The sequence below is a fragment of the Juglans microcarpa x Juglans regia genome, chromosome 7D (assembly GCF_004785595.1).
Source record: "Juglans microcarpa x Juglans regia isolate MS1-56 chromosome 7D, Jm3101_v1.0, whole genome shotgun sequence".
NCBI lineage: Eukaryota > Viridiplantae > Streptophyta > Magnoliopsida > Fagales > Juglandaceae > Juglans > Juglans microcarpa x Juglans regia.
In genome coordinates, this window is record NC_054606.1 from 10,690,664 (window position 1) to 10,711,378 (window position 20,715).

Below are 20,715 nucleotides of genomic sequence, written 5' to 3' on the forward strand. Positions count from 1 at the left end.
ACTGTATACAAACTGTGCATTAACAATTTTAAAAACTGCTCAAAATCCATTACAAAACTGCAACTGCCTGTTCAACATCCATACAAAACTGTAACAAACTGCTTTACTTACAAAATCCATAAACACTGTACATAGTAGTTTTAAAAACTGCTCAATATCCATATAAACTGTGCATTAGCAGTTTTAAAAACTGCTCAAAATCCGTTACAAAACTGCAACTGCCTACTCAATATCCATACAAAACTGCAACAAACTGCTTTACTTACAAAATCCATACACACTGTACATAGCAGTTTCTAAAACTGCTCAATATCCATATAAACTGCTCATACATTCACCTAACCATATTGTTTACAAACTGCTTATACATGACATCACTGTTTTACAGTTTTACAAACTGTACATTCTGGCAGTTTTACAATCTGCTCAATATCCATACATCAACTATATCAACTACATAGTCCAATACAAAACCAAAACTCCAATACTACCAAGCAACAACCAACATGCAACTAGAAAGGCAAATGCCCAATACAACCGAAGTAGTTGGCGTGAACGCCTTATTTCAGCTTATTGTTCCCGACGCACCAACTCCTTCTTCATAACCTCAATCTCCCTCTTGTAGACATCATCGAGTATCTGATCGAGCTCTTTGTCCTTCCTTAGCAAGTCATTGGTTCTTCCTCGAAGTTGGAGCTCATTCTCCTCACTACCATCTGCCCATTTGAAAAATCTGCAATATGGTAATCCCTGATGATTTTAAACATATATAACAAATGTTAGATGTTTTAATATTATTCATTACTTGAACTGCAAATTTGTTATGTAGAAATGAATTACCTTAGTATTGTACTTTGGACACCCTAAGAAGGGTCGTCCTGGATTCTTTGCAGTAGTTGAAAGTCTCAGTGTGGCTGGCTCCTCACAAAAACAAAATGATATACCCAATACACGTTTAGCAAAGGATGAAGAAGATATTGAAGATGACATCCTAACATGTAGCAAAATAACAATCAGGTCAAATTGGAGAGAGGGAACATACAAAGCAGCTTTTGTAGGAAACAAAAAATTATTAAGATTTTTATGATAATTGGTGTTAACAAAATAAGTACAACACTATATCATTGAAATTGATGCTAACTGTTCACTACTGTTTTTGTACTCAAGCATAAATAAAAATGTGGATAGGATAGCATAAACAATATTAATGTAGTAGATACAAAAATCTGTCTACTTGGTTGGGATCCCCAAAAATTCAGATATTCAAAGTTTCTTTTCAAGATTATGTGAAAAATGTAGAAGTTCATCAAGAAGATCAACAGTTGAAAATTACAAGAAATGCTATAATGGGAAAAGGTGACTAAAGGTGCGGTTTAATGCATTCCATATAGATGCTACTACTTTCCATACAAACATTTGGAAAGTAAAACCAAAGCACAGACAATGAGAATTAAAGCAAGAATTACACAAACATTTTAGGGCTTTACAGTTCAATACAATTTGCTCAAACATCTCACTAAAGGTGCGGTTTTATGCATTCCATATAGATGCTACTACTCTCATACAAACATGGAATTTATAAATTGGCAACTTAACAAGGCAGATATGGTATGTGATTTGAATAATTACATGACTAAATGTACAATGTATGATAATTAAAACCAAAGCATAGACAAGGAGAAAACAAACGAGATTTTTGCAGTGAGGAAACGTTGAAACTCGAGCCAGCAATCGATGATTACAGAAAATATTTTGGGGTTGGGGTTAGGGTTCTTGATAACCCAACCAAATTTAGGGCTAGGGTTTCGGGGCTTGATAACCAAATAAATTTAGGGCTAGGGTGTAGGGTTAGGGTTAGCGTGGGTTAGGGTTTCGGGGCTTGATAACCAAAAAAATTTAGGGTTAGGGTTAGGGTTTCGGGGTTTTGTGGGAAGGGGATTTCAGATTTGAGTTTGTGGGAAGGGGATTTCATATCTGGGTGCAGAAGAAGAAAGAAGGGGCTTCGATGGGTTCTTGTGGAAGACGAAGGGGAATGTGGCTTCGTGGAGAAGACGAAGAGAAGACGAACACAGTGACTTCGGGTGTTCTTGGGTCCGTGGGTAGGAGGGTTTGTGGAGAACACGAAGGGGGCTCTGTGGCTTCGTGGAGAAGACGAAGAGTGATCTGAAGCTCTGGGGCGGCTTTGTGGAGGACGATGGGGCTTTGTGGAGGAAGATGGGGATTCGAGGATATAGAACAGAAAGAAGAAGATAGAGCGAAGGAAATCTTCGATGGGAATGGGGGAAATGGAAAGGGGCCAATCGACCCCTTCTGTCTTCGAGGGAAAGGAGCTCCAAACGACGACGTATAGCATTAGATTTCTGTTTGAGCATTCAGCCTTCAAGCAAGCTGCGAACGACGACGTTCCAATAATGAATTCCACGTCGGACACGATGCTGCGAGGGTGCCTCTAACCGGTTGCAAGTAGCATTTTTGTTATAAAAAAGTGTTGATATTTTGGCCGCTTTTAAAATTATAATGGGTCTAATAATAACAAGCGTTATATTTATATACATACTTATAAGTAGCATATAGCTCATGCATGGTACTGTGTCCGGTGTGTTAATAACGGACATATATACAAATAAACGAACTCACTATAAGAAAAATGAATATTTATAATGAGTTATTTGAGATGAGAATAGACTCATTTTGACAAGAAATAACTGATAAGAAATAAACAGTTTTTTTGTAGTGAATTTTTATAAAATTAAGAAACTATTCCATGTTCCATGTTCCTGGTCAGTTGTGTCATCAAACAGCTACATAAAAAAGTAGAAAACTATTTTTGTTATAAGCTGCTTTTTATTTTTATTTTTAATTAGATAGTTAATTTTTGACCTCTTAAAAGATATTAAATGTAGTAGTCCAGTTCCTCCTACACCTGATCATGTTATAACAATGCTAGCTTCTTTCTTTAAAGAAACTTGATCCTATGGATTCGGTCACAAGAAATTAAAGAAGTGGGGCGCTAGTTTGTTTGTAATTGTGTACTGTTCCAATATACATGCTTGCATGGTAGTTAACATAAATTATTGTCTCAATTAATTCTTGTATTTTTGAAATTTTTAATTTTTTTAGATATGATATTTAATCGTTGGATTTAATTGATTATCAACTCATGATGTTTACTATAAAAAATAATTAAAATTGAAAGGAAAATGATTTATACACAACATTTTTCACAGCACATTTCACAACAATGTGTTAAATGAGGATAATTTTGTAAAACATTTTATAAAAGTAACATTACTCTACAAAAATACGTTTATCTTATAAAATTGTTGTAAAATGTGTTGTGAAAATATGTTGTGTTTGTATCAATACTCTGAAAGGATGCAAAAATGAGAAAAAAACAAATGTCTTGGTGCGTTAATCCAAACAAACATATTATTACACTTGGATGCAATGCTTGAAAGAAAAATAGAGATAAAATATAGTGGATCAAAAATCTAAACCCATGTCCTTGACAAATCTAAGATCGTGATTATTAAAAAAAAGACAGTTTGTTATAAAAGGATCGAAGACTGCAACTAGCAAAGGGACAATGCAATCAAATCTTTTGATTCAATCCCTAGATACTCCCTCTTCAACTTCTTTTATATCCTTGTTGATTAAAGTATAAAGATTATAACTTGATAAATTGAGATTGATTGGTCCTTATACCGGACAACCAAGAGATGCATGCGCACGCTTGTGGCATATGTGAGTAAGATGACAGTGTGGCGGAATATGTTTTAAGAATAATGCTAGCTACTAGTATACCGCTCATTTTACTGATTAAGGAAGTGATTATTAGTATATTGATGTATTTTTTTATTTTTTAAAAATATTTAAATATGTTAAAAAAATGTAAAAAATAAAAAAATAAAATGTGAAATTTGTATTAGTGGGCACGCTCGCGGTCAAAGTTGGACAGCACACTAGCACTACCCATGTTTTAAAGGTATGAGACTAAAGAAATTGTTAGTACTTTGCAAGTAGACATTGAAGGCAAGATTTTTAAAACGATGAGCTGTGAGCTCCACACATTGGTTTAATGGTTGGGATTATGGTATTTTCTTATCGATCAGCAATTCATGAGAATTATCATGGGGGTGGTGCGTGTGGTCAAGATGCAATAAATTTGTACTCAAGTGTCAAAACATCTTCAATATCCAAACCATTTCACTAAGATTTTTAACCATTTCACTAAGATTTTTCATCTCTTGCGAATAAATAGGATTACTTTTTGTTTTGAAGAGGAGGAGAAATTGTTATAGAAAGAGAGAATTGAAAGAATATCCAAACATTTATAACTTTATTGATGTGTATAATCCTGAATAAAAGTACTTGATCAGATAGGGATATAAAATATTTTTAGTTAAAGGGGTATTAAATAAATGTTTTTTTTTTTTGTTATGTTTGGCTCAATAATGATTCCTCCTAATCATCACACGCAATAAAATATATCGGTGGTGGTTGATAGATGATCTCGAGTTTCCAGCAATTGTTGAAATTTGTCTAGTTGATAGATGATCTTAACAATGTGTCAAATCATATTTAATAAAATGAAAATGAGATGATAATATAATGTATAGAATTTTTTTTCCCTAAATACATGATTAATATCTTCTTATTTTTTTTTAGGTTGTGCAGGAACTCTCACCTTACGTTATTAATTTTCTTTTTTCTTTCATTCTCATTTGTAACTTGTTTTTATTAAGAATTATAGTTTTTATTGGAGCTTAGTTTTGGAATTTCTATACTCTCTTGCTTCTCTTGGTATAAGATTTTCACCTACTATACAGGGCGGCTCAATGGCAAGGCCATTTACGCCATTGCCTAAGCCCCCACTTTATGTAAGGTCTCCAAAAATAAAGATGAGATATTTTTTTTAATTATTTTAAAAAAATAAAAATAAAAACTGTACCTAGCTAACATTACTCGTCTTAAATGATTTATGTTGTGTACTATCATTAAATACAGAGTTTGTTTTGTTTATCAGTTTGGAATAATGATGGACTGGATTAAGGGTGTAACTGGTCTTATTTGATCCGATTTTGGACAAATTTTGAGTTCGAATCGGTATATACCGATTTTGCATTTTCAATAACCGATGTTGCACCGGTTATCCTCCTAAATCAGTACTTCCGATTTTATCTATTTCGGTCCGGTTCGATCCAATTTTTAATATATAATAAATCTCTAATCTCTTATACTTATATATATAAATATTAGTAATATACTAATACTATTAGTATATAGTAATACTATTGGTATAGAACTATTACTATATGTTAGTGATAATATAGTAATTAATATACTAATGTATATTAATATTATTAATATATTTATAAAAAAAATATGTTGAAAATTTATTAAGCCATAAAATTTAATTAATATATATTTTTTATTTAAAACATATGATCAAATAAATGTTCATGTTTAAGATTAAAATTTATATTATAAACTATAATATAACATTATTTCATATATGATTAAAAATATTATATATAATATTAAAAATATATAAATATGTGAGCCGGTCCTGTCCGGTCCTATAAAATATAAAATCGAGACTAGATTATGACTACTTTTTAAAAAGAGGAACCGATCCAAAATCAGACTGAACCAACCGGTCCGAGTCAGTTCGGACCGATTTTCTGATTTTCGATTTATTTTTACGGACCTAGATTGACATTGCCAAACGAATTTATTTATTTATTAATTTATTTCTGGCTGGTTAACGAACGCTCATGTTGGCATGCGGAGAAATGAAACCATCTGTCTGCTGGTATGAAACATTAACGTCGACCTAACATCATTTGTCTAGCTCTGTGTGTATCATCTAATTCTTTATTTGCTTTTCGTTGAATTGGAGTAGACATGCTTGAGAGTAATTTAGCCTTCCAATTAATGGGTCCGAAGATCTTTTTAAGACATTAAATTAAAGAGCTCGTGATCGTTTCGTTCTAACTATGGCTGTAGTTCAGCCAGTCGACTTCGGCTAGAGTTGTTTATTTATTTATTTATTTTGTGAATAAAATTTAATAATTAAGAAATTAAATAAATAAAAAATTTAATATTGAATTTGTATAACTAACAAGTAGAATCTCTATTGAATTATAAGATTTTAAAAATTTATAAATAATTAATATGGAGTTAGTTGATATTTATCTATAATAAAAATATATTATATGTCTACATAAGTTATTAATACATATACATAATATGATAGCATATATCTATTTTATTTATAGTTTCCACAAACTAGCAGATAAAATTATTAAATCTTATCGACTAATTATTGTACAAATTATAAAATATAGCTTATATAGGCATAAGTAATATATTATATATTTAATTATAAAAGTGCTATGCTTATATTATTAGCGAATACATATATATGTATATATATAGGTGTATGTATATATTTATCGATATATGAATAAATTTTAGTCGAGTTGAGCAAATAAGTCGATTCGGGCCTTAATAAGCCTTAGTCGAGTCGAGTCGAGTTTAGTTGGGTATATGTCATTTATTAATTGAGTAAGTATCTACTTTCATGATCGAGTTCTTCTTCTTCTTCTTCTTCTCTTTTTTTTTTATTTTTTTTTTATTTTTTATGAGTCGAGTTCGATTTGAATTTAACCGGACAAATACTAAGCGGACTATCGAATAGATTGGTTCATTTACAAGCCTAATTTTGACTTTAGTCTTGCATGGGAACTCTTTTTCAAGTGATCAATAAAAAGTTCAAAATTTAATTGACAAAAAAGTCCAGGAATAAATTCTAGGAGACGCGCCTCCAAAGATATATGGACTACATAATTAAGTGGAAAGCTTCAAAAATAAAATGATTATGCTCGTATTGAAAAGACCAAATTAACAGAAAAAAAAAAAAAAGAATAGACCAAGTCAATTAATTTGGAAATTTAAAAAGTATCTGTCCAAACGCATTTGCCATCGAGACTCTTTTCACCCCATTTTCACGAAATTAATAACCATGAAAATTATAAACAGATTGGATCTATGCATGTATTGTTGCAGTTAGACTGATAAAAAAATAATAATAAGAAACTTAATTATTTAACCAATAATTGTACGCGGTAGTACTAGATATAGTTATGTGCACTAAGTTTTTAAACCATTTTTACCGCAATGAATTTACGCATGCACTAATTTCAAAATATCTTTAGTTAGCATTATAAAAAAGTGTTGATATTTTGGCTGTTTTTAAAATTATAATAGCTCATGCATGGTACTGTTTCTGGTGTGTTAATAACGATAATATATACAAATAAATGAACTCATTATAAGAAAAATGAATATTTGTAACGAGTTATTTGCGAAGAAAATAGACTCATTTTGACATGAAATAACTGATAACAAATAAAGAATTTTTTTGTAGTAAATTTTTATAAAATTAAGAAACTATTCCATATTCCATGTTCCTGGTCAGTTGTGTCATCAAACACTTACAGCTACATAAAAAAGCAGAAAACTATTTTTGTTAAAAGCTGTTTTTTTTTTTTTTAATTAGATAGTTAATTTTTTACCTCTTAAAAGATATTAAATGTAGTAGTGCAGTTCCTCCTAAACCTGATCATGTTATAACAATGCTAGTTTCTTTCTTTAAAGAAACTTGATCCTATGGATTCTGTCACAAGAAATTAAAGAAGTGGGGCGCTAGTTTGTTTGTAATTGGGTGGTACTGTTCCAATATGCATGCATGCATGGTAGTTAACATAAATTATTGTCTCAATTAATTCTTGTATTTTTGAAATTTTTAATTTTTTTAGATATAATATTTAATCGTTGGATTTAATTGATTATCAACTCATGATATTTACTATAAAAAATAATTAAAATTGAAAAGAAAATGATTTATATACAATATTTTCCACAGCACTTTTCACAACAATGTGTTAAATGAAGGTAATTTTGTAAAATACTTTATAAAAGTAACATTACTTTACAAAAATACGCTTATATTATAATATTGTTGTGAAATGTGTTGTGAAAATGTGTTGTGTTTGTATCAATACTCTGAAAGGATGCAAAAATGAGAAGAAACAAATGTCTTGGTGTGTTAATCCAAACAAACATATTATTACACTTGGATGCAATGCTTGAAAGAAAAATAGAGATAAAATATAGTGGATCAAAAATCTAAACCCATGTCCTTGACAAATCTAAGATCATGATTATTAGAAAAAAGACAGTTTGTTATAAAAGGATCGAAGACTGCAACTAGCAAAGGGACAATGCAATCAAATCTTTTGATTCAATCCTTAGATACTCCTCTTCAACTTCTTTTATATCCTTGTTGATTAAAGTATAAAGATTATAACTTGATAAATTGAGATTGATTAGTCCTTATACCGGACAACCAAGAGATGCATGCGCACGCTTGTGGCATATGTGAGTAAGATGAGAGTGTGGCGGAATATGTTTTAAGAATAATGCTAGCTACTAGTATGCCGCTCATTTTACTGATTAAGGAAGTGATTATTAGTGTATTGATGTATTTTTTTTTTATTTTTTAAAAATATTTAAATATATTAAAAAAATGTAAAAAATAAAAAAAATAAAAAGTGAAATTTGTACTAGTGGGCACGCTCGCGGTCAAAATTAGACGGCACACTAGCACTACCCATGTTTTAAAGGTATGAGACTAAAGAAATTGTTAGTACTTTGCAAGTAGACATTGAAGGCAAGATTTTTAAAACGATGAGTGAGCTCCACACATTAGTCTAATGGTTGGGATTATGGTATTTTCTTATCGATCAGCAATTCATGAGAATTATCATGGGGGTGGTGCGTGTGGTCAAGATGCAATAAATTTGTACTCAAGTGTCAAAACATCTTCAATATCCAAACCATTTCACTAAGATTTTTAACCATTTCACTAAGATTTTTCATCTCTTGCGAATAAATAGGATTACTTTTTGTTTTGAAGAGGAGGAGAAATTGTTATAGAAAGAGAGAATTGAAAGAATATCCAAACATTTGTAACTTTATTGATGTGTATGATCCTGAATAAAAGTACTTGATCAGGTAGGGATATAAAATATTTTTAGTTAAAGGGGTATTAAATAAATGTGTTTTTTTTTTTTTTTTTTTGTTCTGTTTGGCTCAACAATGATTCCTCCTAATCATCACACGCAATAAAATATATTGGTGGTGGTTGATAGATGATCTCCAGTTTCCAGCAATTGTTGAAATTTATATTGTTGATAGATGATCTCAACAATATGTCACATCATATTTAATAAGATAAAAGTGAGATGATAATATAATGTATAGAATTTTTCTTATCTAAATACATGATTAATATCTTCTTCTTTTTTGTTTAGATTGTGCAGGAACTCCCACCTTATGTTATTAATTTTCTTTTTTCTTCCGTTCTCATTTGTAACTTGTTTTCAAAAACTATTTTATTAAATTAAATTTTAAATAATTTTTATATTTTTTAATGTGCAATGCCTCATAATACTAAATCTAATATTTAATACAATGAATTTTTTATATTTTAAATAATTTTTTAAGATCTTATTAAATTGAGGTATAAAATTTGTATTGAGGCTTCATTTTATGTTGATGTATTAAATATAAATTCAAAAAAAAAATAATTTAAAGGTTTTAAATAAAATCTTATTTTATTGAGAATTTTGAAAATTATTCCATATAATAATTTATATTTTTATGAATGGGTTACTTAAATTTCGCCTTAGACCTTAATTTGTATTGAGCCATTCCTATTACTATAAATGAGGGTTAATCAATAACATTAGATTATTTTCTTTCGAAAAGAAAAAGGTTGGTTAGACACTCTAATTTTCAATTGGCAAAGATCATTACAAATTATTATGTTAACAATCATACTTTGCCACCAAAACCTAACTGACTTACTGTAGCTGCACGAGGACCACAACCAATCGACCAATATCACCGTTATGAATTTTGTTTTTCCTTTTTTAATTGATTGATGCCAACCCATTGTTGACTTCTTTATTCCAAGCATGCATATCTAGATCAGTTTAGATTTAGAGATGAGTTGAGATAATTTTAGATAAATTGAATAAAATATTATAGAATATTATTTAGAATATTATTATTATTTTAGAATTTGAAAAAATTAAATTGTTTATTATATTTTGTGTGAAAATTTGAAAAAGTTATAATGATGAGATGAGATGAGTTTCCAATCCAAACTGGGGCTAGTTTGTATTTGAATATAAGACGTGTTTCATCTCATCTCATTATTATAAGTTTTTTAAATTTCCACACAAAATATAATAAATAATTCAATTTTTTCAAATCCCAAAACAATATATAATAATATTAAAAAATAATACTGTAATAATATTTTATTCAACTTTTAACTTTCATGTCAACTCACTATCTAAACAAGATCTTAATATTACCATTCAGTTTCTTATAATAATCTTTTAGATTAGTTTTGAAAAGTACCATCTCTTAGGTATTAGTGTACAGGCAAACAAAGGCCTCTAAGATCATCTTCATTGGCTTGGCCAAATGGATCTTCAACTAATATCACATAAATTTGTATTTGCCTATTTCATTTAAATTCAATTCTCACATTGGATTATCCATCTACTCTCTATATAATAATAAAATATTATTAATTTAATAATTTTTTATTTAATTTATTTTTATTACATTTTGTAGTTATACCAATTAAATGTTAATAATAATTATATTCTAATTAAATTAATTTAATATTTATCACATTTATTAAATATTAAATTAATATTAAATATTAACACTAATAATAATTATATTATAATTAACTTATCATTATAATTAACGTAATAATTAATATTCTAATTAATATTAACTAATTAAATAACATTTTAAATACTATAGGAATAACTTATAAGTTAGAAATTAGTATAAAATATTATATTGACTTTGAAAAAGCAGTAGCTCTACCCAACACAATTAATTAAATTGAGTGTGAACAAATATTTTATTATAATTATATTTATAATGTTGATAGTTACTACTTACTAACTTAGACTTTACTTTTTAGTATGCATAATTATCAATTGTTAGAGTGGAAACTAATTTTAGAGCTGAAAAATCGAGAAACAGTGAGTTCGCTCGATCGTCACTTGAACACCCTGCTCAAGCCAATGTTAATTGTGGAACTTATGCCCCAGCAAACCGGCGCCGTTTTGTTAATGAAACCATGCCGTTTTGTTCGAAGTCATCTGATCTATTCCCCCCTCCCGTGCGACCTCACCCTCACCCTCATAATTTTCCTTCAAAAAATCCTAGCCTCCAGTCGTCTCTCACCTCTCGACCTCTTTCCCCGCAGTGCAAAGTCCAGATGTCGTTGCCCACTCTCTCACTCTCACTCTCGACCTCAATCACTTACTCACTCTCACGCCTACTCTCTGACTCAGTCACCTCCTCAACCACAATGACATTGCTTATTGAAGTCAGTAACTGTAAGTGCCTCTTCCATTATCTCTGGTTGATTGTGGAGGTTTGGATCTTATCTCTAGTTGAGTGTGGATGCTTGCTTGTATTATTGTTTATTTCTTCCATACGTTTTGGTATAATGAATTATTTGATAATATTTATCAGTGTGTGTGTGTGTCTGCATGTAGATGCGTTTTTGCTTGTATATTTGTAAAGTAATTTGTAGATGCTTCTATATTTTGATTTTTGTTGACCACTTATCAATGTCTCAAGTGCAGATCACCAATCAATTAGTTAACCTAGTGTGCATACTGAACGATTATTATACACTCGTTGTACATTGATATACATATTATTATACACTTGAGACATTATAACCTAGGTCCTAGTGTGCACGTTGAATGATTATTATAGTCATCATCATCCTACCATATATACTAAACGGTTCAATTCGTAAGTGATGTTTACTTACTCCTGCTATTCCCCATTTTTTTTCCAATCTTTATTTTTTTATTTTTGCTGGGCCACAAACATGCTATTAACGCCATGTATTTAGGTATTAAGCATAACCTATGCTTATGATATTCCCCATTTTTTTTTTATTATTTCAATCTTAATTCCTCACTAATTTTGTTCTTTTTTCTTCAGGCACAGTGAATGACACTCACTTTATTAGTTCTTTTGTTAAAATGGGAACAAGTTATTTATTATTTTTTGTTATTTTTGTTGTTGTTGGAATTAGAACTTCTTGTTGATGGATGAGTAGAATGGATGGTAGATGATGGATGGTAGATGACAAATATTGTTGGCTTTGTTTGGTTTTGTTTGTTGCTCGAATGAGACATGGGATTTAAATTGTGTTGTTGGTTGTAGTTGGGAACAACTGACAATGTTTGATGGCTTGTAAGGTTTTAGTTTTAGATTGTAAGTTTGTAACTTCTTGTTATAGTAAATTAGTTCTAGATTTGGTTGTGTTTTTAATTTGTAGTGAGTGAATGATTTAGTTTTGTAATTTTGGTTATGTTTTTTTAACTTGTAGTGATTCTATTAAATGATTTAGCTTTGTAATTTTGGTTATGCATTTTTAAAGGATATTTGTTGTCTATCATCATAATTTTGGTAATGTATTTTTAATGTAATTTTGGTTATTATTTAGTTTTACAATTTTGGTTATGTTTTAATAAATTTGAAAATTCAAATAATATTTACAAAAAAAAACTGAAATATAAAAGTCCAAATCTGATTAGTAAGAGTTTAAAATTGTCAAATTGAAATTTTAAATAAATTAAGAAAAAAAATCCAATAAAAAACCCAACTCTAACTCCGCTCTGACTCTACTCTGACAAGTCGAAATTGAAGTGGAGTTTATGTGAGTCGGAGTCGGAGGTAGAGCGCTCCAACTCCGAAATGGTGCTCAGGCCTATTATTTCCAATATCTGATTCGTGAGGAAGACTTCGTTACGTAAGATATCGCGAACCTTATACCCAAGTACCATGAGATTATTAGATTGATTAAGATATTACATTTTCTCTCTGACTTAAACCATACGAGACATCCTCGTTGGGATCACCCAAAATTGTTTCTTTGATCACAGGTGGTTGTGGAAGCATTGCAGGCGCTGCTGAGAATTGTTTCAATACCCTGTTCACTCTTAAAAAATTGCAGTTGTACAAAAAGATTCTCAATAATTAAAAAAACCCCTTTTAAGTTAAAAAGAAGTTTTTAAAATTAATTTCTTTAGAATATTATATTATAAAATTATGATTTTAAGAAATTTTAATTTAAAATAATATTTACTTCATTTTTTTTAATTTTAGATTACTGTTGAAAATATTATTCATGCATTTTTTAATGTTTTTGAAAAAAGTTAGGTTTCAGCTTTTATGCTTTCAATTTGATTTTTTTAATTTTTTTCTTTTTTATAAATATTTTGAAGTTTTTTTTTTCATAAAAGATATTTATCTTATTTTCTTTTTCAAATGGATGGTTAGATTTCAATTTTTGGTAGTATGGGGAAGTAATTACCAAAAATGATAGTCTTTGACTCTTTTTATGGGTTTTTTTTTTTTTTTTTCATATTTTTACTATATTCATCTCAAATTATTAAAATCGACACGTTGTGCCTTGAGTTAAAAAGTTATAACGCAAAGTACTTGTTAAAATCTAATAGTTAAGCTTGTATATTTTCTTTTTAACATTTTTTGGTAAATCAAAATTGTGTTATGTTACTTTTTCATATTTTTTTTAAAGAGAATTGTTACAGATAAAAAAAAGATTAAACAAAATTAAATTCACAAACTAACATAATTTTACGTAATTTATTAGATTTACTTTACTTTAAAGTAATATTATAATCAGACTTACTGCATCAAGTCACATTAGTTTATAAATTTATTTTTATAAAATTTATTTATAACTAAAATATTTCTATTTTTTAAATCAATCTTGTCGTTCATAATTAGCCGAATATAATATTTTGTAATCAACTGTAGTTATAGGATACACTTGTTTATTTTTACTTTATTTCAGACTCTCGTATGATCTCTCTCTCTATATATATGGTATTTGACTCTGAGTTCTGCTAGGGCTACCGAAAAAGTAGCCCGAAGCAGTTCACTGAATAGTTGATTTTATTTTTTTATTTTATATATTTTTTTAATCATTATAAATATTTTAAAAAAAATAAAAAATTCACAATATTATTAAAAAACACTTGCTTAATTATTAAGTAAAAAAAAAAACATTCAAAACACTTTTTAAGTTCCGAATTCGAAATCTAAAACATTTCTAATTTGACTCTTCAACCTTTCTTCGCCAATACATTAATACCTTATTCCGTACCTATATATTTTATTTTTCCCGCCCCTACTCATATAATATAGTTGCAAGTTTTACAACTATTTTTCTTTTCACTACCACATTTACCTGCTTATTAAAAAGTAATATACATGCACAACTTTTATGTAAAATGAGGATTTTTTTGTAATTTTCTTACAATCATGTTTTTAAATTAGGGTATTTATGTAAAATGATGTTACTTTTACGAGTTATTTTATAAAAATACCCATCATATTTAAGCATAATTATATAAATGAGTAATGCTACTCATTATCTATTTTACCATTATCATTTTATTATCTCATGATGTAGTATTAAATGATTAAAAACTATTTATTATATTTTACTTATAGATCTATAATTTAATGATACATTAAAAGAGATTGAGAGGATGGTGATAAATCAATTTTTTCTTATATAAACGAGTAATTCTACTCATCATCCTAATTCTTATTATCCTCTCATCATCTCATGATGTGACTTTAAATGATTGAAAACTATATATTATATTTCACTTGTAAACCTATTATCTAATACCATATCATGAGATAATGAGAATATGATAAAAAGATAGATAATGAATAGATTTTTTCTTCCGAGTATATATTTCCTTGTGAAACATTTTTGACGTTCTCGTTAATAACCATTTGGGGCAGATGATATATACGGAATGGACTATCCATTGGAGAGAACATTGCCCATGGGCTTAAACTCATAATACATTCTTAAAGATGGGCCTAATCATAGAACACCTACAATTGGAGGAAAAGAAAATGAAAATTAAATGGCTCCTTCAATAACTTTCTCATTTTCAACCATAACTATCACAAGGAAAATTAGGGATTTCTGAAAAATTTTGAAAAAAGAAAATGCCTTTAATTGCTTTCTTGTAATTAGTTTCATCCAATAGGGAATTGCTCCACATGCATATGGAAAGAGAGAGTGTTCATGTCTACATGATCCTAGTGCTCAGTGCTCCAAAATGATGATACTTACATGAAACCCAAAGCTCATTCGACCTACCTGTGTTCTTGATGAATCTAATTAAGAAAGGCAGATGAGCTATTACTGAATTATTGGATGCAGCAAAAAGCAACTAGTCTCAGTGGGATTCTTTATCGACCCAATTCAGATAACTTCTTTTTTAATCATTTTACAAGAAACAAATTGGCTCTCTCCCTCTCTTGCAGGGCCACACAGGCTGTTCCTCTCCCAATGTCTCATCTCTTATGCATAATGACTTTTTTCGAAAAATTAAAAATCATTACTTGAGAAAAAAAATATATGCAATGATTCCTTAATAAGAAAATGAGTCTGGCTACCTGTACCGATAAAAAGTATCGATAGTTGCAAATGCACTTTTTTTTTATTGACAGTGTTATTGACAGAATCACCATTGTTGAAAATAAAAAAAATCACAATTGCACAAAATCAAGAAAATCACTACCAAATTAGCATCATCTTGATTTTAGGAAATTAGTCATAAAATTATATTTATAACTTATTTCCATACTTGATTAGTTACCATAGATAGCCTAGACTTTGTATCTATTTATTTCATTATTCTTCCATTATAAAAAAGTAAGTTTGAGAAATACAAAGATTACAATTTTGACATGGTATCAGCCTAACCAATCCTCTTTCTCGCGTCGAAATGGCCTCCTCTTCAAACCCTTATTCCTCCCCATATCTCCTCCACCCCTATGACTCCCCTAGTTTTATCCTTGTCTCTGACCTTCTTACATCGGACAATTTTTTCAAATGGTAAAAAGTCATTACCCGTGCCCTTAACGCAAAAAAAAAAAAAAAAAAAAAAAAAAAAAAAAAAAAAAAAACTCAATTTTATTGATGGCTCTCTTTCCCCACCTGAACCCACCTCAATAGATTATACCTAATGCAACCAAACAATATATATGGTTCTTACCAGGGTTCTTAATTCCATTAGTCCCTCCATTGCCAATTCCCTTGAATTTCATACCGATCCTCGAGAAGTGTGGCATGATCTTTAGTCACATTTTTGCCATAGCAACAATGCCCAAATTTATCAACTCAAACGTGAGTTAGCTTCCCTGCAACAACACACCCACTATGTCCATGAATATTACAACCAAATAAAACAACTTTGGGATGAACTCATTCACTTACAGAAAAGCAACGGCCTCAAACAGTTGAAACAACAAGTCGAAGATGAAAGAGTCTACCAATTTTTGCTTGGCCGCAACGATTCTTTTACCCAACTCAAAATCTAAATCCTAGCTATGGAATCCCTTCCCCCCATTCCTTTTCAAGAAGAGTAGCAGCGCCTCCTCCATGTCAGGCCACCACTATCGAATCCCCTATTCTTGTTGTCTAGTCCACTAGATCCATGAAAGGCCCTCTCCAATGCACTAAGCGTGGCAAAAATGGACATTCCAGCAACTGTTGTTGGTGCATCATCGGCTACCAGCAAGCCGAAAACCATGTAGCCGGCAACAGCCCTCTCTTCCTGGCAAACCCCCCACTAGGTTACTTCTGATGGCCCATCAAGCTTCCTCCTCTGACCTCTCGTCGCCAGTCCCTGGCCTCTCACCCGATCTCTACCAAAAACTCTTAGATTTGCTTAGCCCAAAAGCTCCATCAACTAACTTTGTGGGTAATGTTTCTTCACCTTTTTCTTCTGCTAGCTATTTTGTATGGGTGGTTGATAGTGGGACATGCCATCACATGTGCTATGATTGGACCTTGTTCCCACAACTCACCCCACCCCCTCATGAGCAGCATGTTAGCTTACCCACTGGTCAAACTCTCCAAATTGAAGGGGCCGACACATGTCCCTTGACTGAATCCCTAATTTTACACAATGTCTATTTTGTCCCTCAGTTTATTTTTAATCTCTTTTCTGTCCCTCAACTTACCACTAATAATTCTTGTCTTGTTTCTTTTTCCTCTACTAATTTTTTTTTAAAACCCACACTCGACGAGGATGATTGGAGCAGGTGAGCTTTGCAATGGATTTTATGTGTATCGATCTGAACCCATTACGGCTCTTTCTACTCAGATCACTGCCAATAAGATCTTATGGCACCAACACCTAGGTCACCCTTCCCACTTAAATATTCCTAGTCTTTTTAATAATAATCCTTGTATTATTTCTGATTGTGATGTTTGTGTTCGTTCTAAACACACTAGACTTCCATTTCTTTCACATGCTAATAAAAGTAGTTTTGCGCTCAATCGCATTTTTTGTGATATATGGGGTGGTTATCATATTTCTTCAATTCGTGGTGCTCATTACTTTCTTACAATAGTTGATGATTTTTCTTGCACCACTTGGATCTATCTCTTGTGACATAAATCTGAAGCTTATACTCATCTCATGCATTTTTTTGCACTTATTCAAAATTAGTTCAGCACCATGATTAAAATAATAAGAACTGCTAATGGACAAGAATTTCTTTTCCACAAATTTCAAAATTATCTCCATGACCACGGCATCATTCACGAACGAACTTGTATTGAAACCCCACATCAAAATGGTGTTGCGGAGCATAAACATTGGCACCTCCTGAATGTCGCTCATAGCCTCCGATTTCAACCACACTTACCTCTAAAATTTTGGGGTAATTGTGTTCTCACCGCTACTTATCTCATTAATCGCACCCTAGTTACATTCTAAAAAATAAATCCCTTTTTGAACTTCTTTTTGACACTCCACCAAACTATGCTCACTTACGCATGTTCGGGTGTCTTTGTTAGGCTCGAACACTCCATGATTCCCGCAACAAATTTTCTCCACGTGCCTCTAAATGTGTCTTTCTTGACTATCCCGGTACTCATAAGGCATACAAGCTTTACAAACTCGACACCCAAGTCGTCTTCTATTCCCGTGATGTCACCTTTCATGAACAAATATTTTCATTCCATGATACTTCCGATCCCATAGATACATCTCTTCCTGTCATTTCTCTCCTTGTTCTTGAACCCATATTACCATCATCTTGTTCTCCTACCTCCACTAATATTCCCGACCCACCCCCAGCCACCTTCTTTCTCTCTTCGTCCTCGTCACCCCACTACTCGACCAGTATATCTTCAGGATTATGTTTGCCCAACCATACACATGGAGCCCACTACATTCTCATCAGCTGCTTCAACCTCAGGCACTGCTCACCCTTTATCTGTTTTTCTTTCTTATTCTAGCTTCTCACCTTCTCATCTTGCCTTTTTAACTTCCCTCACCACTTTTGTTGAACTCTCTTGTTATTCCACTGCTGTTCGCCACTCTCATTGGCGTGAAGCCATGTCTATCAAGGTCGACAGTTCTAGCAAGAGGTACAAAGCTCAGCTAGTTGACAAGGGCTACACTTAGGTTGAAGGCCTTGACTATCATGAGACATTTGCTTCGATTGCCAAAATGACCATTGTCCGCTGCTTATTGGCAGTCACTGCTACCGAAAATTGGATTATTCATCAACTCGATGCCAATAATGCTTTTCTGCATGGCGATCTTGATGAAGAAGTCTACATGACCCCACCACCCGGATACTACCCTAAGGGGGAGACTCGTGTCTGTCGGCTTAGAAAATCACTCTATGGCTTAAAGCAAGCATCCCGAAATTGGTTTTTCTAAATTAACCAATGTGCTTCTTGATGCACGTTTTCATCAGTCTCAGACAGATCATTCTTTATTTACTTTTGTCACCCAGGCTAGCATCACTCTTGTTTTTGTTTATGTTGATGACATCTTGGTTGCTAGTAATGACAAAGATTCAAATTGGGCCAGTTGTCCCATCACTTGTCGATCCACTACAGACTACTTCATTCAGCTTGACACAAGTCCTATCTCTTGGGGCAAAAAAAGAAAAAAAGAAAAGAAAAAGATAACAGTGGCTTGTTCCTTTGTTGAAGCAGAATATCGCGCCATAGTTGTCACCACTTGCAAACTCACATGGTTAAAATAGCTCCTCATTGATCGTAGTGTTCCTCATTTTGAGCCCATCAGCCTATATTGTGACAATCAATCTGCTCTCCACATCACTCACAATCATATATTTCATTAGCGCACCAAACACATTGAGATCGACTGTCACATTGTTCGTGATAAAATCCGGTCAGAGCTCCTTACTGCCGTTCACACCTCCTCACATGAGCAAATTGCTGACAGTTTCACTAAAGCATTGGGATAGGAACTCTTTCATCATTTTCTACACAAGTTGGGCGTTATAGACCTCAATGCACCAATTTGAGGGGGAGTATTGACAGAATCACCATTGCCCAAAATAGGAAAATTACTCCCAAATTAGCATCATCTTGATTTTAGGAATTTAGTCATAAAATTGTATTTGTAACTTATTTCCATACTTGATCAGTTACCATAGATAGCCTAGACTTTGTATCCATTTATTTAATTATTCTTCCATTGTAAAAAGTAAGTTTCAGAAATACAAAGATTACAAATTGATCACAATCTTTTATACCTCTTTAAACATTTTTAAAAAATAAAAAAATACAAATTCACTGATAATCACTTTTTTAATCATTGAGTAAAAAAAACATACAATTGATCACTTTTCTCGGCTCAAATAGCTTTTTCCTAAGAAAATATGCAACAAGTCCTAATGTTTCGAAGTGAGATTGAATGTCATAAGTTCTAACTTTTTTATATTTTTAGATAGGGTAGATAGACAAAAGACATTTATAGACAAAAGAAAGTAACGACATACTTATGGAAAATAACGTGTGTTGAAAATATCAAACAAATTAATATTATCGTGATTTGATTTTTATAATTATTAAATGATACTGATAGAAAATAAAATATAAAATAGAAAAAGAGATGGAGAATGGAAAAGGAGAGAGAGAGAGAGAGAGAGAGAAAGAGAGACTTTTAGGACTACATCTATGCTATTATGAAGTGCTGTTGAATAAAGGCATACATCTCTATTTATAGAAAAATTACATTGAGATAAGATAAGTTAAATATCTTAAATATTATGAAAATCAAATTATTAATTTGATATTTATCTTCAATAATGTGAGAGTTGTACATCTCGAAGATACTAATAAAATTAGCCTCCAAACACACGCAAAACATCAAAATAAAAGTAAAAAAATGTAATAGGATTGCCGCTCATGAGGAAAGGATATGGAGGGATATGGGGTTGGTTTGAGAGAGGCAATGTTGCAGTGCGTGGTAGCCATGTGTGCCAACACTAATGGTTGGAAATATTTTTAAAATAATATATTATATTTAGTATTAATAATATTTAGAAATTTATTTTTAAAAGTTATGAATTATTTTGGAAGGAGAGAAACTAAGAAAAATTAATAAACTTGTGCTTATGATTATAATTATTTGGATCCACTAGTTGGTAAGTGGCTCAGTAGTATTGATCACCACTATCTATCGATATACAACACTT

The 20,715-nt window shown here is 31.2% G+C and overlaps 1 protein-coding gene across 1 annotated transcript; it reads right to left on the reverse strand.

Annotated features, from left to right (window-relative positions):
- Positions 1–392: 392 nt before the first annotated feature.
- On the reverse strand, positions 393–1,037 carry LOC121239802. The gene is made up of 2 exons (XM_041137127.1): positions 841–1,037; positions 393–750 (listed from the first exon to the last, which is right to left on the reverse strand). The coding sequence occupies exons 1-2, from the start codon at positions 988–990 to the stop codon at positions 571–573; spliced, it is 330 nt and encodes a 109-aa protein (XP_040993061.1). The 5' UTR covers positions 991–1,037; the 3' UTR covers positions 393–570.
- Positions 1,038–20,715: the final 19,678 nt, after the last annotated feature.

Excerpts from the sequence above, each read along its gene's own strand:
- LOC121239802 (XM_041137127.1), bottom strand. The coding sequence starts at position 990 with ATGTCATCTTCAATATCTTCTTCATCCTTTGCTAAACGTGTATTGGGT. Across the intron at positions 751-840 it reads GTCCAAAGTACAATACTAAG|GGATTACCATATTGCAGATT; the intron begins GTAATTCATTTC and ends TAAAATCATCAG.